This window comes from Ostrinia nubilalis, chromosome 24 (genome assembly GCF_963855985.1).
Source record: "Ostrinia nubilalis chromosome 24, ilOstNubi1.1, whole genome shotgun sequence".
In the NCBI taxonomy this organism is placed as follows: domain Eukaryota; kingdom Metazoa; phylum Arthropoda; class Insecta; order Lepidoptera; family Crambidae; genus Ostrinia; species Ostrinia nubilalis.
This window is the reverse complement of record NC_087111.1, coordinates 397,760-420,478: the sequence shown is the minus strand read 5'-3', so window position 1 is coordinate 420,478 and position 22,719 is coordinate 397,760. Positions and strand designations below refer to the sequence as shown.

At 37.6% G+C, this 22,719-nt stretch overlaps 2 protein-coding genes across 2 annotated transcripts in view; both read right to left on the bottom strand.

The window, feature by feature from the left end:
* Positions 1 to 4,360: 4,360 nt before the first annotated feature.
* Positions 4,361 to 5,134, bottom strand: LOC135083631 (uncharacterized). The gene has a single exon (XM_063978334.1). It carries the CDS (start codon positions 5,132 to 5,134, stop codon positions 4,361 to 4,363), a length of 774 nt encoding a protein of 257 aa, XP_063834404.1.
* A 499-nt stretch (positions 5,135 to 5,633) lies between these two features.
* Positions 5,634 to 22,719, bottom strand: part of LOC135083710 (uncharacterized) — a 51,371-nt gene continuing 34,285 nt past the window's right edge. Inside the window, exons 4-10 of the mRNA XM_063978423.1 lie at positions 21,597 to 21,724; positions 20,801 to 21,051; positions 14,825 to 14,995; positions 12,384 to 12,516; positions 7,852 to 8,040; positions 7,157 to 7,295; positions 5,634 to 6,523 (exon numbers count right to left, since the gene is read on the bottom strand). Of these exons, the coding sequence (XP_063834493.1) occupies positions 6,387 to 6,523; positions 7,157 to 7,295; positions 7,852 to 8,040; positions 12,384 to 12,516; positions 14,825 to 14,995; positions 20,801 to 21,051; positions 21,597 to 21,724 (1,148 nt within the window). The 3' untranslated portion in view covers positions 5,634 to 6,386. The remainder of the gene's footprint in view (positions 6,524 to 7,156; positions 7,296 to 7,851; positions 8,041 to 12,383; positions 12,517 to 14,824; positions 14,996 to 20,800; positions 21,052 to 21,596; positions 21,725 to 22,719) is intronic.

Below are 22,719 nucleotides of genomic sequence, written 5' to 3'. Positions count from 1 at the left end.
TCACCACCGGCAGGCCTAGCCTCTCTATAATACAGTCCACTCGATCGTTTTTAACACATACCTTGCCAAAAATCGTAAGAAAACAGCCAAAAACTTTTTATTTCGAATTGACAAAAAGTTCACGCACGTGTTGTTTTGGTGGAACTATCATGGCGTGGCTGTGTTGCTGTTTTACAGACCCGCAAACGTCCAGTAGCGCCATGTGTTGTAGGTTTTTAGTAAAATCGATTATTCTTCTTACCCACATTATGCTTCTTGCCCGGGCTTCCCCTACATAATTAAAGTAGGAGAAGTTTCATACAAAAGGTAATTTATTAATTAACTAGCTGACTTGGTGAACTTCGTACCAGTTCGGTGTTCATCAGAAATAACGTAGGATTCTAATGGTGAAGAATTTTTCTATATCCCGTAGTTTCAGAGCCTATTCAATACAAAATCCTTATAATATTAGTGTAGATGTCATTTCCAATAACAACCCAATCAGGGTTCATATCGCGGATAAACCCGACCAAAGTTAAAGCATTAATGTGAGGTGTTAATTTTAGTTTGGGTTGAGTTCTCGATTGAGTCGGGACCCAACTAAACTAATAACATAATAACAATTATTATTATTGGTAGCAATTATCTTGAGACATTCATTACGCTGAAAATGGCTAAAAGTTCTAGGGCTCCCTAGTTGCTTTTTATTCTTATAAACATAAAAAAAAATTGCGTACTTATATCAGATTTTATAAGTTGTATATTTTCTAACTAAATCAAGTCTCCGTCAGCCACTGCAACTGCTAGACATAGGACCCAAAAGTCGCCGGAACAAGCTAAACACTGTAACCTCTCAAGTAATTGTAATAGGTGCGATATTGCAATAACATATTATGTAGTCTGGCGTGAATGTCGTCTGTACCTACATTATTTTCACCCAACAGATTTTGATGAAATTTGGCATAGAGATAGTTTGAGTCCCGGGAAAGGACATAGGATAGTTTTTATCCCGGTTTTTAAAACAGGGACGCGCGCTATAATGTTTTTCTGTGACAGACAAAATTTCACGCGGGCGAAGCCACAGGTAGAAAGCTAGTATTTTATATGAGTAGACTTACGGAAAATATTACAGGCCTTCCAACTACAGGAGTAAAGGCAAAGTTTGTGCATATGTTAATACTGGTGTATGTGTTGTGGTGTGTGCAAGCGGCATGCGGGCTCGGGTTGGACAAAGGATTATCCCATCGGATCCCATAGGGACCAGATTTATAGCGGATTAACACCTTAATGCGTTTGGTTTGGTCATGTTAATATCGTGGGCTGTCTTGAGATTATATCGCACCTGTTGGAGTTGTATGTTTTTGCAAATGAAGTAATGAAAAGATAATCGTATTATATTTTAATCCACAGCTGGACTTCAGCCTCTAGAAATGCACCAAAGAACAGTACACGATCTCTTTTTTTTTCAAGATTTTTTGAGATTGTCGATTCCCGGCCGGGCAGAAATTGAAATGATGAATTTTAATTTCTGTGGCGGGTCTGGGTGTTTTCTATGTATAATATGTATTTATTTACAAAAAAAGTATTTAAGTATGTTTATATCTGTTGTCTAGTACCCATAGTACAAGCTTTGCTTAGTTTGGGGCTAGGGCGTAGTGTAAAATAAAAAAATAAAAAAAATAAAACATCTAAATCAAAAGCTTTCCCTCACTATTTGCAACTACTTGTAACTTGCTTTAGTTGGTAGGTACAAGTAGTCACCAAGTATCCTTTTTACCTTTCTGAAACAGCGGGATTATTCTTGCGCGTGATTCCTATAATAATATTGTCAGAACTATGCATCCCTCTTACAGCAAAATGTTGCTATAGAAACAAATATTTAGCACCGGCGATTTTCTTACCGCCTATGTTCATCAGAAATAATGTAGGAAATAATTTTTCAAATCGATCCAGAGTTATGGTTATGGTTAAAGAAATTTATTCTCAAAAAAGACAAATAGTCACTTACATGAGAACATCATTTACATGAGTATTTAAATAGATCGTTCAAAACGCTTATTTTATTCATAGGTAGGTACTCATTTAGTGCATTCGTATTATTTTATTTTATTTTTATAACCAACTGCTTCGCTCAACTGCTGCAAAAGATCCGCAGGAGAACCAAAGTAACCGACATAGCTCGCAGAATTGCTAAAATCAAGTGGCAGTGGGCGGGGCACATAGCTCGTAGAGACGATGGCCGTTGGGGCAGGAAAGTTCTTGAGTGGCGACCACGGGCTGGAAGACGTAGCGTGGGCAGGCCTCCTACTAGGTGGACCGACGATCTGGTAAAGGTCGCGGGAAGAGCCTGGATGCGGGCAGCGCAGGACCGTTCATTGTGGAAAACCTTGGGGGAGGCCTTTGTCCAGCAGTGGACGTCATTTGGCTGAAAAGAAAGAAAGAAGAACCAACTGCTTAGGTACTTTCTAAAATATGTTGAGCAAGTTTAATTTTAAATCCACTAAATGAGCTTACATTTTTTATTTCTGAGGGTATTTTATTATAAAGTTGCGCTCCTTCAAAAGTGATCATTTTTTTGCCATAATTTGTTCTTACTTTGGGTAGTACGAGAAAACTGGCTCGGCGAGCGCTTCGTTTAGTAAAGTTTTTAGCTGTAGTTAAGGTTATACTAGTATGGAAAGAGCTTTTTAAAATTTTTCTTATTAGTATGCAGGTAGTATAGGTATATAATTGCTTGATGTTCATTAATTTAGTATCATTATATATTTTTTCAGTTGAAGTTAAGCGGTTATATTGAAAAAGTATTTTTATAATTTTGTTTTGCATTACTTGAAGTGGAGCCAATTTTGTTTTACCAGCACCACCCCAAATCTCCAATAAGTATAGTAGATGCGATTTGACAAGAGAGTTATATATAGTGTATCGTAGACAACGCGGGATACACCGAGAGATTCCCTTAAGAGAGCCAATGAGAGACGTTAGTTTCGTTCTGACGTGCTCGATTTGTGCATTCCACGTCAAGCCGCTATCTATTCGAAGGCCAAGATATTTTTCGCAATTCTTTTGTTTTAATTCAATATTGTTTATTTTTAGAGATTGAAATGGTTTTATTACTTTATTTTTTGCCTTAAATATTACGAAACAAGTTTTTGATGCATTTATTGTAAGGAGATTATATTTGAACCACAAGAACAGTTTATTTAGGTTTAGTTTAGTTTCGGAGCCTATTCAATACAAACAAACAAATCTTTCCTCTTTATAATACAGAATCTTCGTTAGAGAGAAGCCCTACAATAACTAACTAAGCCAAGATCTCATTATTACGTAATGACATCACCCTGCCAATTGACTCCCATTCGTATTGGTGATCTTCGCACGATCCCTGCCACTCAACAATAATCTTTATTGCCAGTGTGTAGGGTAACAATATGTGCAGAGATACGTATATCTGTGTGAGCAGGTACAGGAGTTACTCGCTTAATTGACCTCGTTAGTAGAGGTTACAATTGCCTAATTTTCTTGGTTATACAGAAAGTAATTTTTAAGTCTTGAGATTCTACTTTTATGAAATGTTAGTGTTTATTATAAAAATCTAATGCGATTTAGTCATCATCACCATCTACATGTCCATTTAGGACGTCCACCGCTGAACATAGGGCTCCCCCAATGATTTCCATGTTGCCCGGTTGGTAGCGGCCTGCGTCCAGCGACTTTCTGCTACCTATGTATATCATGTCGTTGGTCCACCTTGCGAATGCGATTATGTAGCACAAGAATATACTACAGGATGGTGCTTAGTCACCAGTAATATGAAACTTGTATGTACGGAGTAAGATTATCGTTTAAAAACAACAAAACATTTTTCATCCCTTACTCGTATAATCAATAAAGGAGTAAAATAAAAGATGTTATTATTTGTAACTAGTACTCTAATATTGAAGGTGACTAGATTGTCACCTGTTTAAAATTGTATGAGATAGCAAAAGTAAATAAAGTAAACAAAGAACATTCTTACTGAACATTATCTTTATTATCAGCGTATTTTCAATTTATCGATCACGTCAGTCAGATAGCCCGGACTTCCACCGATAACATGACTATAATGTGCTAAATTCCAGCACTTTATCCTTACGAAAATATAATCCGTTTGATAAATAACAATCGGATTTTCAAAGAATCATAATTTACAAATTTCTGAAAAATTTCACCATCGATTCTTTACAAAAAATACACTGTTGCAGAGAAGATGGACAGATATTACACAACAATAATCATGATGCATAAAAATCTACTCTAGTAGACTTACGGCATCCATTAAATCTAAATATTTGTAGTCTCTTTTGTATCAAAATATCACAGCAAATTCGCAGGCGTGGTGTCACTAACTGATCCTGCACAGGACATCGTACACCCGATGAGACACTTCTGAACCACCGAATCCGATGTAGCAACAGTTGTGGCTTGGCTGCACCTTTCCAGGAGTTATCGACAGCTGGTACCTCGCTCTGCCTATATATAAGGTCTCTCCTGACGCTGTTCTACCACCTTCAATGGCACTTGGAGGTATATTTCCATTAGAAGCTGGCACCCATCGCAGATTCTCCGGCCGAGCACACAAAACTTCAATATTCTGAACAGGGACTTCCTTTCCGTTATACATGATTGACGCAGCGTTGTGCCTCACTGACAGCTTCCCTGGTATCAGGTCTCCGTTATGCCAGGATCTGATGACCCATAGAGGACTGCCGTCCCAACCTTCGTGCCCTCCCAAAACAGCTTTGCCACTCAAATGCGACGCTGTGGTGGAGGTAGTTGGGATCCAATCGAAGTCTCCAGAAGTCTCGACGACCTGCACCGCGTCTCCCACCGGTGGCCCCTGGGGTTGATTGGATGTTTCTCCGTGGTATATGTAGTTTGTGATATACGTGGGGTTTGAAGGGTCACTCGGTGGGGGGACTGGGGGGACGCCAACGGGGATCGCCATCATCGGCATGTAGTAGGGGTATGGATGCGGGTATGTCCCGGATTGGTCGGGCGGTGGCGGTGGTGGAAAATGGCCTGGGAGTGGCGGGTGAGGCGGGTAGAGATGCGGCTGCTGCGGCGGCGGCGGTGGCCATGGTGGCGGTGGCCCGTAGTACGGTGGCGGGTGGCTCATGGTTGCACTGTTCAACACTAGTCACGTTTTGATACTGACTCTACCGATATCCGATACTGTTTATATCAGCATTTGAAATTATCTTATCTGATAAGAGCTCTATGTGAATCATGATTCATGCCCTCATTACTCATTACGCGAAAACTTTGTGAAACTTATTGTATTCTGTTATTCATACCGATAAGAGTGAAAATGGAATGAACGTCCCTTTCAATCCACGTATTCTGTTAATAAAGTCAACAGAGAAACAGTTTTCTTCAGTTGTTCAGAAAGTTTACATGAATATGTTACAGTTAAACAAACATAGATTTGAAAATATTTATTAAAAAAAACTTATCTCTAAATGTAAAAATTATATAAGTAAAATAAATTAATAAAAATAAACACATAATAAAGTAATGATAATAATAATCGATTACACTTTGTACAAAACTTATAAAGTACAGTTTTTAATTACATAAAAATATGTATATTTTAGTTACGATTTTTTTAATTATACAAATCTATCAAAAATAAAATAAAGCCATTGAGCAATTTTCTTCTAATACATACAGAATCATACATAATAATTATGTTCTACTCTATTTATTATTTCATATAAAAATAATGTATTTTATTTTATTTTCAGGTCTGCACGACTCCCATTGGTATGTCATCAATAATATTTTTTATAAATAATAAGGTTTACTTCAAGCAATACCTCTTTAGATACTACAGCGTCTTTTAGGGTGTTTTGACGGCGACGGCCCTATTTACTAAATGCATATAAAAGACATTTTTTTCGAGATTTTAGATCCATTGAAGACATACTAATTATTAATATTGGCAATCGGTAGCCATGTAGATAAAAACAATGATAGCTTGGTCGGAGCATTTTATTATTACTCAAAAATGCGAAGCTGGAATGTTTTGAATTCGTAATTTTTGTAATGTGACGTCTTCTTTAATGCTTTTAATAGTAACTCATGCAAAATGTGATTATCGACAATTTTATTTGCCACACCTTTTTGGGTTTTAATTTTTTAGTTTTGTTTTAAATCCAAAATTCCACGATATTCATTGTTTACGAGTATTCATAACTCTGGTCGCGATATTTCATGCAATTTACGTCAGCGCGCATGTAATTTACGTCAGCACGCATGTAATTTACGTCAGCACACATATACTTTACGTCAACATGCATATACTTTACGTCAACACGCATATAGTATACGTCAGCACGCAAGTACTTTACGTCAGCACGCTTATAGTTTTACGTCAGCACGACCGCCCTAAAGACGCAGCGGTTGCCGTCCATAAGGGCGGGCCACACGAACGACTTGATGAGGTCCGAGCGCCGCTCGCGAGCCTCGTTCGAGAACCGAACGTGCTTCTCGGGGTTCATCACCACTGGGGAAAGAAAAAAGAATAATAATAATATCGTAGTTAGTACTTCTCTTCTGTAAAATAAGGAACTGAAGTGTATATTTATTTCAGGCATTTCCTATCAACTACTTACGAGTATGTACTTATCATGTGCGAGTAAGTTATTATTTTCCAGATTGTCATGCTTATAATCGGTATTAGATCAGTCAATAAGTTGTTGTTCGTCAATTTTAACTAACACTTTATCATCATCAGTCTAACACTACTAGTCTTATTTCTGCTGGACTCAGGTATCCATCAATGCACGTTGTTCCTGTATATCTGTAAGTCTGGCCCACTGCTATTATTTTCCATCTACTTTTACTGGAGAGTCAACTCAACAGGTTACTTACTATTTAGCAATGTGAGCGCTTTGGATCTATCTGTAAGCTCACTTGCATTTTAATTAAATAAATGTCAACACCATAAATCGTAAATGATACCTACTCTTTCCAGCAAATTAAGGGCTACTACGAGAAGTGTTCAAAAAGTAATAAGAAACTGGTAAGTTTTTGTAAAGAATTTATTAAGCTACCTACCCAATTATTTCAGATCTTTGTGATGGCTATAAATATCCCTTCCTCATTACTTTTTGAACAACCCTAGTATCACACTTACCGGGTGTAAAGTCAGTGTCGATCCGCAGCGGCGGCGAGTGCAGGCTGATGGCCCAGGCCGCGCGGCACGCCGCTGCCACCAACGCGTGAAGCGCCGCGCACCCGCCCAGGCATGGGTATTCACGTAGCGTGCTCAGCACCTGTGGTAAACACTTCATTAGGCACACCATGTTCTGAATCTTACGCACGTAGTTCAGGAACTGAAGATGTGTGAGGATTAGAACTGTGAGAGCATCTTGGTGCATTGCGAATCCATGATAGGGGCACCTGGGCGTCACTAGTTCATGCTAGGGACGCTCAGGCCTCACGAGTTAATTCTTGTAGCACCCAGGCTTCGCAGAAGTAGAGAGAAGCAATAAAGTAATCTGGCGTAACGCGGTGCAGCGTTTGTAGGGATTTTAGGCAATATTTATGGAAGACGATAAAAAAGGAACTAAGAAAGAAAGGAAAACAAGATTGCAGTAAAAAATGCAACAACCCCAGACCAAGAATTTCGAGTTTATCACGCTTTCTCTGAACTTTAATATGATTCTGAAGGAAAAATGATTCTGAACTCAGAGTGCACAAAAAGCTATCGTTCTCCTACCTCAGACATATTCTGAGACAAGTGTCAGCGAACTCTGTCAAGACAAAGAAGTCTTGAATGCCTACATAAATACCACAGCTATTAGCTAGCTATCAGTAAAGCTGATGTACCTGGTTTACGACAGTCCTCTCTGCTTCCCCCAGTGGGAAGCTGTGTGCTGTCTCCACCAGTACCCGGGTGGCGGCGGCTGCAAGCCTCGTGACACTGGCAGCAGCAGCGTCGCAGTCGGTCGCGCCAAGGAGCGCCTTCACCTCGCCCAGTCGCCGGTCGCGCAGACTGATCGCGGCGCGGAACGACAGCTGGAAATGACCAAAGATACCCTATGTACTTTAAATGGGACGGTTTAATTGATGCATTAATGTACACCATTCATCTTCTACTGCAGGAGCATGGAGGCCCTACATTCCCACACTGACCAGTTGGGGAAACTTACAATCAACCAGGCAATATTTAAGGTAACTGGAATAACGAATTCACAACTACTTACGATCAAACGACTGCTGATAATCTTATAGTATTCTCTTATTTTCCTTCCAAAATTTTGGATAGGTTTAAGGCCGGGTAGCAGAGAAAATGGCGAAAATGAGGTTTTCATTTTTCATTTTTGAGGTACTAAACAGTAAAATTAAAGGCTAAGATTTTTATTGGGCATAGTTGAGGATATTTTCTAGGGCTATTAACGGATGGAAACACGATTTGATGAAGTTGACTCGATAGAATAAATTCCCAAAGTTACCTCTATTCGTTTTCTAATTATGGTTTTATTTTTAAAATAAGCGATTTGAGATTCTAAATCTTTTACTAAACTAAAGTTCAGAAATAACTTGAGGGCTTTTAACGGATGGAATTTTTATATTGCGTCTTATTTAGTTACTATGTTAAAAAATGTGGAAAAAATCGTCCATGACGGCTTGGACAATCTCAATCAGTCGCGCGGTGGCGCTTACGGAGGACGGACGCGTGTCAGTTTTTTGGACGTGACAGTTCGCGATTTGTCAATTTTTTTGACAATGATGACTTTGATGAGTCACAGTATAATAATATCAGTGTTACTGGAGAAAGCTAAAATATTTGATAATTAAGAATTATCAATTTTGTCTACCTATTGAAATTTAAATCGTTCGCATCCTTTTAAACGAAGACTCTACTCATGATACATAGTAAATTCCTTAAATATGAGACAAAACCAATGAGTTAAAATTACATATTAATAGTAGGTACCTACATACAATCGTCTTACACTTATTAGAAGAGCACACTGATACAAATAAATAATAAAAAATTAGGTCAGAGGGTCAAATATAGGGGCAGCTGCACGTCACTGAAAGACGATTCTGTTTACTCGGCATCTGGGCTGGAGAACATGAACCCTTGTTTACAGATGCAGATGTAAATGGAGTTATAACTGGACAAATTTTACATGAAATGTTTAACAGAAATCAGTTAAAAGACACATACATGGAATACCAATAAGGTTGCGGAGGGAAAGCTACCTATTATAAACTAGCGGCCGCCCGCGACTTCGTTCGCGTGGACCTCGTTTTACCCCCGTTAGATATCATGTTGATAGATGGCGTTTCACGGCTTCCCCCGAATGAATATTTACGAACGTCATACAGTAGTTTGTCCAGCGCTGTAGATTTTAACCAATGACGATAGGTAGAGTTCGCTTTTTAGACACGTCTTATTTACTTATTGAAATTTATTTGTCACATATCGTCATAAGTTAGCCTATATGTTAATCTGGGTTATAAACAATAATACTATAAAGTTTCAACAAAATCCGTACAGTAATTTTTGCGTGAAAGAGTAACAAACATCCAGACATCATGACATCCAGACATCCGAACTTTCGCCTTTATAATATTATAGTAGGATAGGATATTCACAATCCAAACTAATATTTACTATTTAGCATTTACTTACAGTAAATATATTAGTTTGGTTTTCACAATCGAACGGGTGCGAATCGACCCCTTTGAGAACTAGTAATCGCATACTACTAGTTCAAAAAAGAGTCGATTCGCACGCGATTTTAATACTTCTAATACATCCGGGCGAAACGCCTACTAAAAAAAAAATATTATTGAAAGGGGACGTTTCGCATATTCGTGCGAAGGAAAATCGTGCGAAACTACTACTAACCCAATAGGGGGTAATAGGATGTGTTGGTAAAATATGATCAGTTAAAAAAATAACACCTTATATAAAAACCGAAAAATTCTTATTCTTATATTATTCTAATTATGTAAGAGCATAATTATTAAAGTCGAAGTCAAACATTCTTTATTTGTGTGGACCTATATTAACGAGAGATTACAAGGCGTCAAATATTTCAAGAAAAAAATTAAAAACTATTATAAAGCTAAATTTTGCTCTCATGGAGCCTTTTTTGTCTTCGGCACTTTTTCGATTTTGGTTAAAGTACCTAAATAATGTGTCATGGAGCCTTTACCTACTCTGACAAATCAAGACTTAAAGAAGAAACTAATAATAAAACTATTTAACTGTCCTGCAATGAAAAGCTTGATCGGGTACAACACCTCAAGTTATTTTAGAACTTGATTTCATTAAGGGACTCTGAATATCAAATCGCTTAGGTATCTAAAGTCAAACGATTCTGAAATGTCAAGTGGTATAAAGTTGGGACTAATAAATAACCCATTAAGATAGTAGCGCCCTCCTGTCAATGACATACCTGGAACGATAGAGTATTGGACAACTAATAAAAATGCTTAGTCCTAAATGACTGACGGATATCGTAGAGACCTGAAAGTTGGAAGGTGTGTTCTTTGTATGACGTAGGCATCCGATTTTCCGAAATGGGGTCAAGAAATGAAGGGGGTGAAATAAGGGGGCAAAGTTTGTATGGGACAGTGATTATTTGGTTCAATCTACTTGAAATTTTGCTTAACAATTCCTTTATTATTATAATTTATGACAAACGTGTAAAAGGGGTAGAAAGTTATTTTGGGAGTCTTACTGCTTTTGATTTAATAACTTTTTATTTTTACAAGTGTTTCAAAACTCCATGTCAGATTGCAATCAATGTCAAGTGAAATCTCAAATTGAAATGTCTCAATTTCAATGAGGAGGCTCTGCATTTATTCCTAGAATTCCCCTAACACCGTCAAATTACCCTTTCGAATTCAAGACAGTGCAGTTTCCCATCAAAATCTGCTTCGTAATGACTATAAACAAAGCTCAAAGTCAAACTCTAGCGACCTCTGCATAAACTCCCATGAGTGCTCAGAGCGGGTGCCTGCGGCAGGTAACCGCGTGTGATGCTCATAGTGATTTTCAATACAGAGCCCCGTACATACGTTATACATAAATTATGGAAAGAAAACACCCAGACCAATACAAAAAAATATGTATGCAATTTTAGTATGATATTTTTATTTATTAATAAACAAAAAGACTGAACAAAATTGATGCGTGTACTGATTAATGTAATTAACCACATGCAAAGTTTCGTGAATTGCAACAACTATAATTTATTATCCAAGCTCTAAATAATCGCTACTAAGAGTAACTCATCATAAAATGTTTTTCCAATCGCTCAAGCTCCCGAGGACCTAACGATAGGTCGGGTGACGTAATCTTGAAAATTCCGGAAGGTCGGGTGACGCCACGCCTCTTTGAACCGTGTTTACTTTGGCAGTTATATTTTATATTTATTCGATTCTAAAATATATTCCCAAAAATTCTGAAAGTTGTTTTAATTTGTATCACTTGGATATGATTTGTATTAGAAAGTGCTGTGAGTGTGACGCTTGAATGGAAGGAAGTCAACCTTACCTAACCAACTGGTATTTCTATACTGTGTAGCCGCGAGAGCTCTTTGGCGCGCTGTCTTCGGCGAAGTATTGCGCGCGCAGATTTTGACAGCGCGAAATACCTACTTTAGCAGAAATACCAAGCCTTAAGCACATTTTCAGTATTTAATTTGATAGTTATTTTGTTATAACTGCCAATTAGAAATGCAAATGTGCTTAGCTCCAATGCTAATGCATCCAAAATAGAGAAATACCTAGTGTGAAAAAACTCCATTGGTTACCTTCACATTTATTGCTTGCTCTACGACTGAAGACAAATCCAAATCAAATCAAATCAAAATCTTTATTTACTCACACAGACCTTGAAAACATACATGAGATAATTATGATTATGATGTTTAATATCAGTGTGAGTCTGATGCCTATGCTAGGTATCGAATACCTGTGTTACAGGACATCAGGCTCCCACCGCCTCGAACCTTACAGCACTTAGACAAGGCTATGAGCTAAGTGTAAGAACAACATCCATGTGGACAAAGATTTAACAAAAAAAGAAAATAAGTAAAACATAATTTACAGAATAAAATTAAGAAGATACAATACGATACAGAAAAAAACAATGTACCTAGTGCACAATAAGAGTGTATGTGTATCTAGGCACAAGTGTGTGATATGAATGAGTGTGTGTGGATGAGAGGGTGAGCCCACTTCTAATCAGACGCTCCGAGACGGAAGGCCGCCGCCCGTCCGCAGGACCATACATGGTGTGTGAAAAAACTTCATTGGTTACCTTCACGCTTATTGCTTGCTCTACGACTGAAGACGTACTCAAGAAGTGGCGTAAAAGAGCAATGATCACTTACAACGACAACGGAGAAGACGATCTTGTACTTGAGGTGCGGCGTGTGACGTAACGGCTCCAGTGCAGCCAGTGCTGGTAACGCCTCGTCCGCCGCGCGGGCCCACACTGCTGCGTACTGGGAGACCAGCTTGCTCCTGGAATGTTTAGCAAAGGCATAAGACAGAAAATATTTATTTGGAATCAACAAATTAAAGGTCAACGAATGAAAATATCCGTTAGGGACGCTGTACAATTTATTTGTTATACATTTCATGTCATTTTTCAACCGACTTCAAAAAAAGGAGGAGGTTCTCAATTCGACCCGTATGTTTTTTTTTTCTATGTTTGTTACGCGATAACTCCGCCAATTATGAACCGATTTGAACAAATCTTTTTTCAGCGTATAGGTAATACCTCAAGGGTGGTCCTATTTAAATTTAATAATAAAAAAAACAACCCCCAAGGGTGGAAAATTGGGGATGAACTTTTTTATGCGCAATATCTCCGCCGATTATAAACCAATTAGAACGATTACTTTTTTGTTGAATAGGTATTATCAAAAGGGTGGTTTCATGCGAATTTGAAGAAAATATTTCACCCCCAAAGGTGGAAAATTAGGGGATGAACTTTTTTATACGCAATATCTCCGCCGATTATGAACCAATTTGAACGATTATTTTTTTGTTGAATAGGTATTATCAAAAGGGTGGTTTCATTTGAATTTAAAGAAAATATTTCACCCCCAAGGGTGGAAAATTGGGGATGAACTTTTTTATAATATACATTAAGAATATGGTCTCAATGTACCTTCGGTGGTAACATCAAGGTAATAACTAAAAAGCAAGAAATAAGTAAAATTTTATAAAAAAAACCGGCCAAGTGCGAGTCGGACTCGCGCACCGAGGGTTCCGTACAAACCTGCAAGGTTTACAAAGTTCGTTCATTACGACAATCGAGTCATAACTATGTTTTTTTTTTCACGGGTTAAAGGCAATTAGATCTAAGTATTTGATATGAATTTCAACTTGATAGCTCTACGCGTTCATGAGGAAAAAAGTAATAAGTTTATATTTATTAAAAAATATATGTATATTTTGTAATGTAACTAAAAATTTAAGGTTTTCGGAATTTTTCCTTTATGTGTGCTATAAAACGTTGCTTCATGCCAAATTTCAAGATTCTAGGTCGACTGGAAGTACCCTTTAGGTTTTGATTCCCTTGCGAGTACTTGCGAGTTTCAAAATATGCAGCTTAAATTGCTGTTTCTTTTGATTGCGTTGACATAGAAGTTTGATTTTGTTACAGCTTAAAGGTATTATAGACCTGAGTATTTGGTATGAATTTCAATTTAATACCTCTACGCGTTTATGAGGAAATGGGTAGTAAGTTTAAAATTATTAAAAAAAATATATTATGTGATGTAACTAAAAATTTATGGTTTTCGTAATTTTTCCTTTATCTATGCTATAAGACGTTGCTTCGTACCAAATTTCAAGATTCTGAGTTCACGGGAAGCACCCTGTAGGTTTTGATTCCCTTGCAAGTGTCGAAAATTTGCGGCATAAACGGCTGTATCTTTTGATTGCGTTGGCTTAGAAGTTTGATTTTTTCACAGCTTCAAGGAACAGTAGACCTGAGTAATTGATATAAATTTCAGCTTCATACCTCCACGCGTTCCTGAGAAAAAGGGTCTTGACAGACGGACGGACAGACGGACAACAAAGTGATCCTATAAGGGTTCCGTTTTTTCCTTTTGAGGTACGGAACCCTAAAAAATAAAACCGACTCCAAAAAACCTACACTAAAACGTAGAAAAATAATTACTAATTACCTACTTATTTATTAGGACGAATTATTAATATTTATGTAGGTATACCATGATTGATACTTTTGGAGTCGGTGCAGGCAAACTTTACATGTTTCATAATCTTGGCACCGACTCCATAAATAAGTAGGTAATTAGTAATTATTTTTCTACTTTTTAGTGTAGGTTTTTTGGAGTCGGTTTTTTTTTTATAAAATTTTATTTACGCTGTCGCTAGCGACAACGTTTAATGAAAACTTGCACTAAGTAAGCCTTAAGCACACTGAAGTTAGGAGACGGACAAAGCAGTGGTTAAAGAGGCACTCCATTCAAGATCTACAGCTTTACCGCCGATAAAAATCCAGTTAATGAAAGTTAATATTTAAAAGAAAAATAACATATTGGGCGCCAACTACTATCTTGGCGCCCAACGTGGTAAAGGCACATTTCGACAATAGTTCCCAAATTGAGCCTCAGTACTTCTAGTAATACGAATATAAGCAATCTCCATGTTTACTGCCAGTATTAACTAATTCTACATGACCAGTACCAATTTAAGACTTTTTTTATGCATAACCAGGCAGTTATTTGACCACAATCGCACCTGATGTTAAGTGGGATGCGGTCTAGGATGGTACATGTCTGCCCTGTAAGCTTACCGGTCAGGCAGCTGCGGCGAATCATCGCTGTCTGAATGGTAGCCATCGCTGGCAGAATCAGTAGGGGAGCGGGGGGTGGCCGCGCCCGCGCCCCCCGCTTCCCCCTCCGACATCTGAGTCAGAACGGCTGCGCAGCCCCGGGAGTAGCTCATCAGGACTCCTGCGACTGGCCTGGAATTGAGAAAAGGAAGGTTCAGAAAAGAATAAATAGGTTTAGTTGTTATTTTTCTGGGCTATTTGTCGCACTAATGCTCGTTTTCATCATCAATCCCTAGTTTTTAAGTGACCCCTTTGAAAACAATATTCCTGTTATTTGTTACCAATGGGGTAACTTAATAATAAGATTGATGGTGAAAACGGGCATTAGCCTACCGATTGTGCATATTGGTTCTCGTCCTCTCCAATCAACCCGAGGCGAGATTATTAAACAAATGAGCTGTTTTGCATGCTGGAGATCTAAGCTAAGACAACTAAGATGCGGATTTTAAAATGAAGTACCTAATATTAATGGGAAAATACGTAGTTCTGTCCAAAAGTAGCTGCCTTTAATAAGAACAAAATCGACGAGCTTTTTTATGTAGAACGAGGCAAGTATTTGACCGCATTCGCATCTGATGTCAAGTGAGATGCTGTCTAGGATGGTTCATAATATCTGCCTTGTAAGTACTCATTCAATCTTGCCTTAAAAAGGTGTTGTTAAAGAAAAATAATATACTAAAAACTAAATATAGAGCACGGCTTCTTTGTTTCTTTAAACTTTGAACTATCAATCCTTGTTAAACCGAATTTCATAGTCGCATAAGTGGAGTGCAGTTACGCCTTAAGATTATTAATTGCTATTATTTACATGCACCGCATCTACAAACATTTCCTTGTACTCGCCGTCAAAATGAATCCAACAATCATGAGATATCATCCGCTAATAACCATTATTAATCGTTGTAAAAACTTACACAACTCATTGATATAACGGAGAAATGGCGTGAGAGTCGTATATTGTAAAGTATGATGTTTCATAAGAAATATAACAGGTTTAATTGCAGTACTATGCTTTTAATTCTCTTCGTAATTTATGGTTTCAAGCCGAGCATTGTTGTAACTTCCCATTGGCGGTACTTCGGCATAAAAACCATTTGATATACAGCGGCTGTCATAGTTAACTGACGTTTGGTGTAACAAAGCTGTAATTTACAGGTACTTGATAAGTTTACGTAATACTGAAAGTTCTTTCTTTATAACTTTGAGAAAAAATGAATCGTTATTAAATAATATAATTACTCGATGATCCGCCAACCGATGTAGAAACGTTGTAATCCGGCAGTTGGAGGTTAGATAGCCAGTTCAACTGGGCTTAAGGATTCCGCCTGATCATCACTTACCATCAGGTAAGGCCCAGAACACACGGTGAAACGCAATTGCAACGAAACTGCAACTTCTAGTTACTTTTGAGTTGAAACCGGTTTGAAATGGTCGCGTCATGTGTGGTCTCTCAACGGAATCTATGGCAGAAACTTAGATGCAACTCAAAAGTAACTAGAAGTTGCAGTTTCGTTGCAATTGCGTTTCACCGTGTGTTCTGGGCCTGAGATGCAGGCCAGAGCTTCCTCATTGTGGATTAAAAAAAATCTTGATTCAAGAGTCAATTTATTTAGATTTCATTGTGTAAATTCTAATAATATGATGAGTAAAGTCATTATTTCTTTTGTTTGTTATCTAACCCGCGAAATAATGGAGAGAATGGATGCCCAGGACATCTAGCGCGTATTTATTTGCATTGTGCCGCCTCTTATTTAGAACTGCACAATGAGAGAAATTCTTCTCAACAATACTAGCTGTATTGTTGCACAATACGAGTATTAGGCCCCTCGCCGACGGCGACTTAGTCGCATTTGCAACGTACTACAGAAGTGATCAACTGTAATGATGTTAATTTGTTAAGGGAGAGCAACTCCTTCTGGCACAGGTGTCATTGCACTTACAAGAAAGAGTCCACCTCAAATCCTATTAATTGTTTTTGTTAACGAAATAAACATTTTTCTATTTCATTTTCAATCGCACGACTGTGTCGGGCGATATCACCGAGCATCAGTACAACACAGACAGACCGAAAAAAGTAAATCTTCACTCCTGCATCGCGACAGAAGCGCTCTCTGAAAAACATCAATCTCAATCAAGGAGGCTCATATAGTCCAGCAGTGGACTATCCACAGTATCGCAATAAAAAGTCACCGTGGGCGAGGGGCCTTAGACCCACAGTTTGCAAGATGACTTCATTCTAGAAAACAGCTTTTCTCGCATTTCCGATCGGAACAATACGCCATACAAGTGCCATAAGCAAATCGCTTCGACCCATTGTTTCTGACAAATTGACATCCCATTTGCGTACTTACGCCCATTCCGTTGATTGAACATAGAGTTTATTTTCCTCTGAATGTTCTAGAGAAGTTGAGAGAAGTTGAAGACATGCGCAAATGTTTTTATTGCATTCGAAAACGAAGCGCACTTTCGCTGTCGAAAGAAAACGTTAGGAAATGTTTGTTTAACTTTAAACTGGTTGGGCTTGACTCGTTGTTGTTACCCGTTGATGACGAACAAATGGATTTAAATAATGTTGGTTAAATTCGGAGAAGATTCATTGTTCTCCTGTGCGAAAAAAAATACAGAATACATTAATTGTAATACTGAAACTCTTGAAATAAAAAATAGACATAACCCATTTACGTAGTTCTAAAAATTACATCTCTTAAATGACCTAAAGTTGGTTAGATTTTCAACCGACTTCAAAAAAAAGGAGGAGGTTCTCAATTCGACCCGTATGTTTTTTTTTTTTTTTTTTTTCTATGTTTGTTACGCGATAACTCCGCCAATTATGAACCGATTTGAAAAAATCTTTTTTCGGCGTATAGGTAATACCTCAAGGGTGGTCCCATTTAAATTTAATAATAGAAAAAACAACCCCCAAGGGTGAAAAATTGGGGATGAACTTTTTTATACGCAATATCTCCGCCGATTATAAATCAATTTGAACGATTATTTTTTAGTTGAATAGGTATTATCAAAAGGGTGGTTTCATGCGAATTTGAAGAAAATATTTCACCCCCAAGGGTGGAAAATTGGGGATGAACTTTTTTATACGCAATATTTTTAATTTTTAGTTTTTTTTGTGTTCACGCATTTGAAGTCGGTTTTATTTTTTTTTTCCAGTCATTTTCAGTAGCCATAAAAAAGGTATGAAAAATTCAAAATCTCCTTATAACTGCTAAACATTTAAATTTCTCCTTAAATTGACACATCAGAAAAGCTCGAAAGTAATATGACACTTTTATAAATTGTCTTTTATTATTAAAAATATATTGCTTATTTCGCTCGTACTTTCGTCATTACATCACCAATTTTATTTACATCATTCACATCAACATTGAGTTTTTATAATAAGTTTCTGATATGTCAGAAAGTGGCAATTTAAATAAGTACCTAATTGTCGCTTTTTTACGTGTGAAAATAAATGCTGATGTGTACAGCATTGACACAGATGATATTAATTTATTTTTACTTGTGTGTCAAGAAAAAACGATCTAATAAAATCTCGCGGAAGATAAAAGTTCATGAGAGGAAGTTAGTAAACCTGTTCATACCACTTTTACTTCCCATGTCAAGATTATATCACCCGAACATGCTGGTAATCTCTCATTAGTTCATTATGTAATTTCTGAAAATCGATCGATTATAAAAATCATAATCTTTGATGGATCACAGACCAGTCTGTTTTTGCCCGGTCAAAGATTACGTAAGAGGGACTTTCGCTGAAAAGGCGACGCTAGTTTTGTGCCTAAATTATGCAATGTATGAAGAAGTGATGACAAGATTAGAATTGATTAAGTCACAACACAAATTGTGTCGCGTTATGCAAATGGCATTGATTATTTATTTATTGCTTTCGCCCGTGAGAACGACAGATTGTTAATGACTTCATGCTACACAGATTGAACTTGTTGTGTTACATGATAAAGTTTCTGATTGCGATTTAAATTGGTTTTGATTATAGTTGGCCAGTTCTCAAACATGTTTTATGCATTCAAGAAACTTTATTAAGTTTCTGAAGCCTACAAACTTTCATCGACCGATAGTTTGGTGTAAGGAATATCTTTGGACATTTTTACACTACGCTTCTAGTCCGTAAGCAAAGCTTTGTACTACGGGTACTAGACAACGGATATAAACATGCTTAAATACTTCTTTAGTAGTGTGCGTACTTTCGGCCTGACCTGTAGTGTCTTAATGAAACGGAATATAATAAATAAATAATATCCTTGGACATTTTACATTGCGCTTCTAGTCCCAAACTAAGCAAAGCTTGTACTATGGGTACTAGACAACGAATATAAACATACTTAAATACTTTTTTTTTGTAAATACATACTTATATAATTATATATTATTTAGAACTGCTGCGTACGTAATATTTTTACCTATTATTTTGGGTATGTACTCGTATAATGAAAGAAAATGGTCTAAGTTAACCATGAAACGTAACCATTTTCAAGGTAATCAAAGGCAAAAGGTTTTCGATGTAATGTCCATAACCATAAAAGCAGTGCCCATTAACAAAGCGTATAAAATAGATCAAGTTCACTGGAACTATTCACAAAAATCACGAATATTGCATTTACGTTCGCTAATATGTGCTGTAAGCGAATGTTAAATCGTTGTAATAATCGTTAAGAATACAGTTACGTTCTGATATTACATTCACACTTTCATTTTGTATTTTAGCTGTCAAAGTAGGTAAAAGAATCATTTCCTCTAGTTACTTACTTAGGCTGGGTTGCACCATCTTACTTTAACTTTAACAAACGTCAAAAGTCTGTCAAACTTCATACAAAAACACCGATTATGGTTACGGTTACGGTTTAAGTAAGGTGGTGCAACTCAGCCTTAGTAAATAGGACAATTACATATTTACATATTTCTTAATTATGATTCACCTATTTCATTAAAATGCTTCAGTTTTTTACCTAATAAAAATCTAATTAAGCATTAAAAATTCCAGGTATTTTTGATTAAAATAACTTTGCTTATGAAAAAAAAACCTTTCTAGAAATACCTAGGAAGTAAAACTTTATGTACTTACATATAAAGATACATTTAAATATATTCCAAATTAGCTTCCCCTTCCTAGCAGATGGTATCAGTTTCCTGCCCGAGTTTATTAGGAAATATAAAATAGTAATTACGCATAAAACAGCGTGAATCATTATAAATATTTTAAATAGAGCCAGTCATTTCACGGTCTGTTATCATGAGATTGTTGATAGCAAGAATTTGTAATTTATTATTGTTTTTCGTTAGTTGTAAACTTTGTGTTGTCAATTTAGCTCATTGGGTTGCTGATAAATTCATGTTTTTAATTATTTATTACATTAGGTTCTAAGCCAAAAATGCTTTATTTGGCTAGCTGTTAAAATAAATTATCTTATTGTGGTTTTCATTGAATTAGGTACTCATAATTAGTTTCTAATGATGACTACTTTTACGATATTTAAAATTTTCGTTGCATTATTAAAATGAAGTTAAGAGAATATGATCATAATTGGGAATAATTTGTATTTTCCTAACTAGATAATTTTACTCAAAATAAAATACACATCTTAGGGTAAGGGTCATTTTAACCACTTTGATAAGTACCGCTCTCAAGTTTTTGCCAACGTTGAGTAACGACGGTATCACGGTAGGTGGTTCCTACAAAAGCAACGTTCTGAAAGGTATAATGTTCCTTCTATAATGGCGTATGCCGGCAGTACACTCTCGTCAAAGTCTCGTCTGAGAGCTGTCGCCCAAACTTACCCGAACCTCTCGCGAGACAGCCCCATGTGCGAACACACGAGCCGTATACTCTTACCCTCGGCTTGTCTCGTGGTCTCTCAGGACACTGCCAGCATGAAAGGTACTTAAATTATGCTTAAAGTATAAACTTACCGCGTGTCATTAAGGTCCAAAGCCGGATCGCTTCTCTTGATCTGCCCTACGCACGCCAGCACCGCCTTATCGCTCTCCACTCGCTGGGCCAGCGCCGTCACCAGCGTCGGTAGCTGCCTCAATGCTGGCTTGTCGACGATGGTGAGCAGTGACTTGTTGTCGATGAGGCGCCGCTCCACGTCGGCGTGGGAGAGAGCTAGCAGGCGTTGATGTGATGACGACGCTGGGTCCTGGTTCACTGTCACTGGTGACTGTTGAAAGAGGTTGAGATATACAATTGATTGAGGACTTGGAGTGGATTGTTGGAGTGTTGAGAAGAACTGGCTAGAGAATATAACTATGAAGAATTGAAGACCTTCACAGTTTGAGATATGCTTCTCCGAAAATATGTATTGTAACAATTGAGATCACAACCCTGTGGGTTAATTCTTTGTGATCCGCCATAAGTATCTACTTTGTTATTTATCTAAAGTTGTCCTCGGAATTCCTCGTACAATATCCTGACAACTACGTTAATAAGAGCACCATGTGCTCCTGACTAAGTCAATCTAAGGATCACAAATTGGGAAAAAATTTACGTGACATTTTTGACAATTGCTTTGTCTTAAAAATTTTACCCGCGATTACCAGATCACTGAGATGTCATATGACGTAGCATTCAAGTCAAATTCATCATTTCTTTCGTTTTGCTCATGAGAAGCCTTTACGCGCCTCATAATCTTTTACTCTACCAGCGCTACCTATCACTGTCTATTAATAATCCATGCTAGCAATCTACGGGTGTAATTAGACCTACCAGCTCATCCAGCTTGTGCAGCGCCTGCTTGTAGACCTCGACGTGCCTCTGCAGCTCGTTCTTCATGGCTACGTGCAGCGAGATGAGCGCGCCCGTCGCGTCCGCCGTCAGCCCATGGGTGCCCAGCCCTGGGAAAGAATTCTTCTATTACTCCCGCCCTAATGTGATGTCATAGGCGCATTATTTATAGATTACTCAAGTGGAGAAAAAAAGTTTCCCCACTAGCTAACCCCTATTGGGCTAGGATTCACGCTATGATATCATCTTTATCGACAAAATGTATGGGTAAAAACGGCGCGCATTCTAGGCCTGCTGGACAAGCCTTTATCTTTTTTTTTGTGGAAAAAATAAGTCCCGTTACCTCTCGTGGTAGCCTCTAGGGGGGTCGCGAGAGGTCGTAAAAACCACCTCAGTAAAAAAACATTAGTTAATAAAAACAGATTGTCGGCCGTTTGGTGTAGTGGTTCAGAGCGGACTACTATGCCGAGAGGTCCCGGGTTCGATTCCCGGCCGGGCAGAAATTGAAATGATGAATTTTAATTTCTGTGACGGGTCTGGGTGTTACTATGTATAATATGTATGTATTTAAAAAAAAAAGTATATAAGTAGTATATCCGTTAAGCTAGCACCCATAACACAAGCATATTAATTGCTTACTTTGGGGCTAGATGGCGCTGTGTGAGATTGTCCAAAGATATTATTATAAAAAAAAAAAAAAAAGATTTCTAGTAACTATGAAACTGCATTAAAATGTTGTATGGATTCAAGTATTCGATCCCTACAAACATCTTTGTAATATTATAAAATGTATGAAAAAAAAGCGAACAGTCATAGGGTCGCCAAATATTTTTTTATACTAGGGGGTCGTGTCATGAAAAAGGTTGAAAAACACTGTGCTAGTGGATTCCCCACGTTTTACAAGTGGATTCACCACAATAATCTAGCGGCGCCGGGGTTTGAATCCGCGCTCCTCGGAGCATACCCAAACTCAAAGCCAATGTCAAACCCAATGACTAACACCGATACCATTGTTCTATTGTCACTTATCTTCTTCACTAAGCTATCTTTCGTTCGTTCGTTTCAGCCGAAAGATGTCCACTGCTGGATAAAGGCCCCCCCCAAA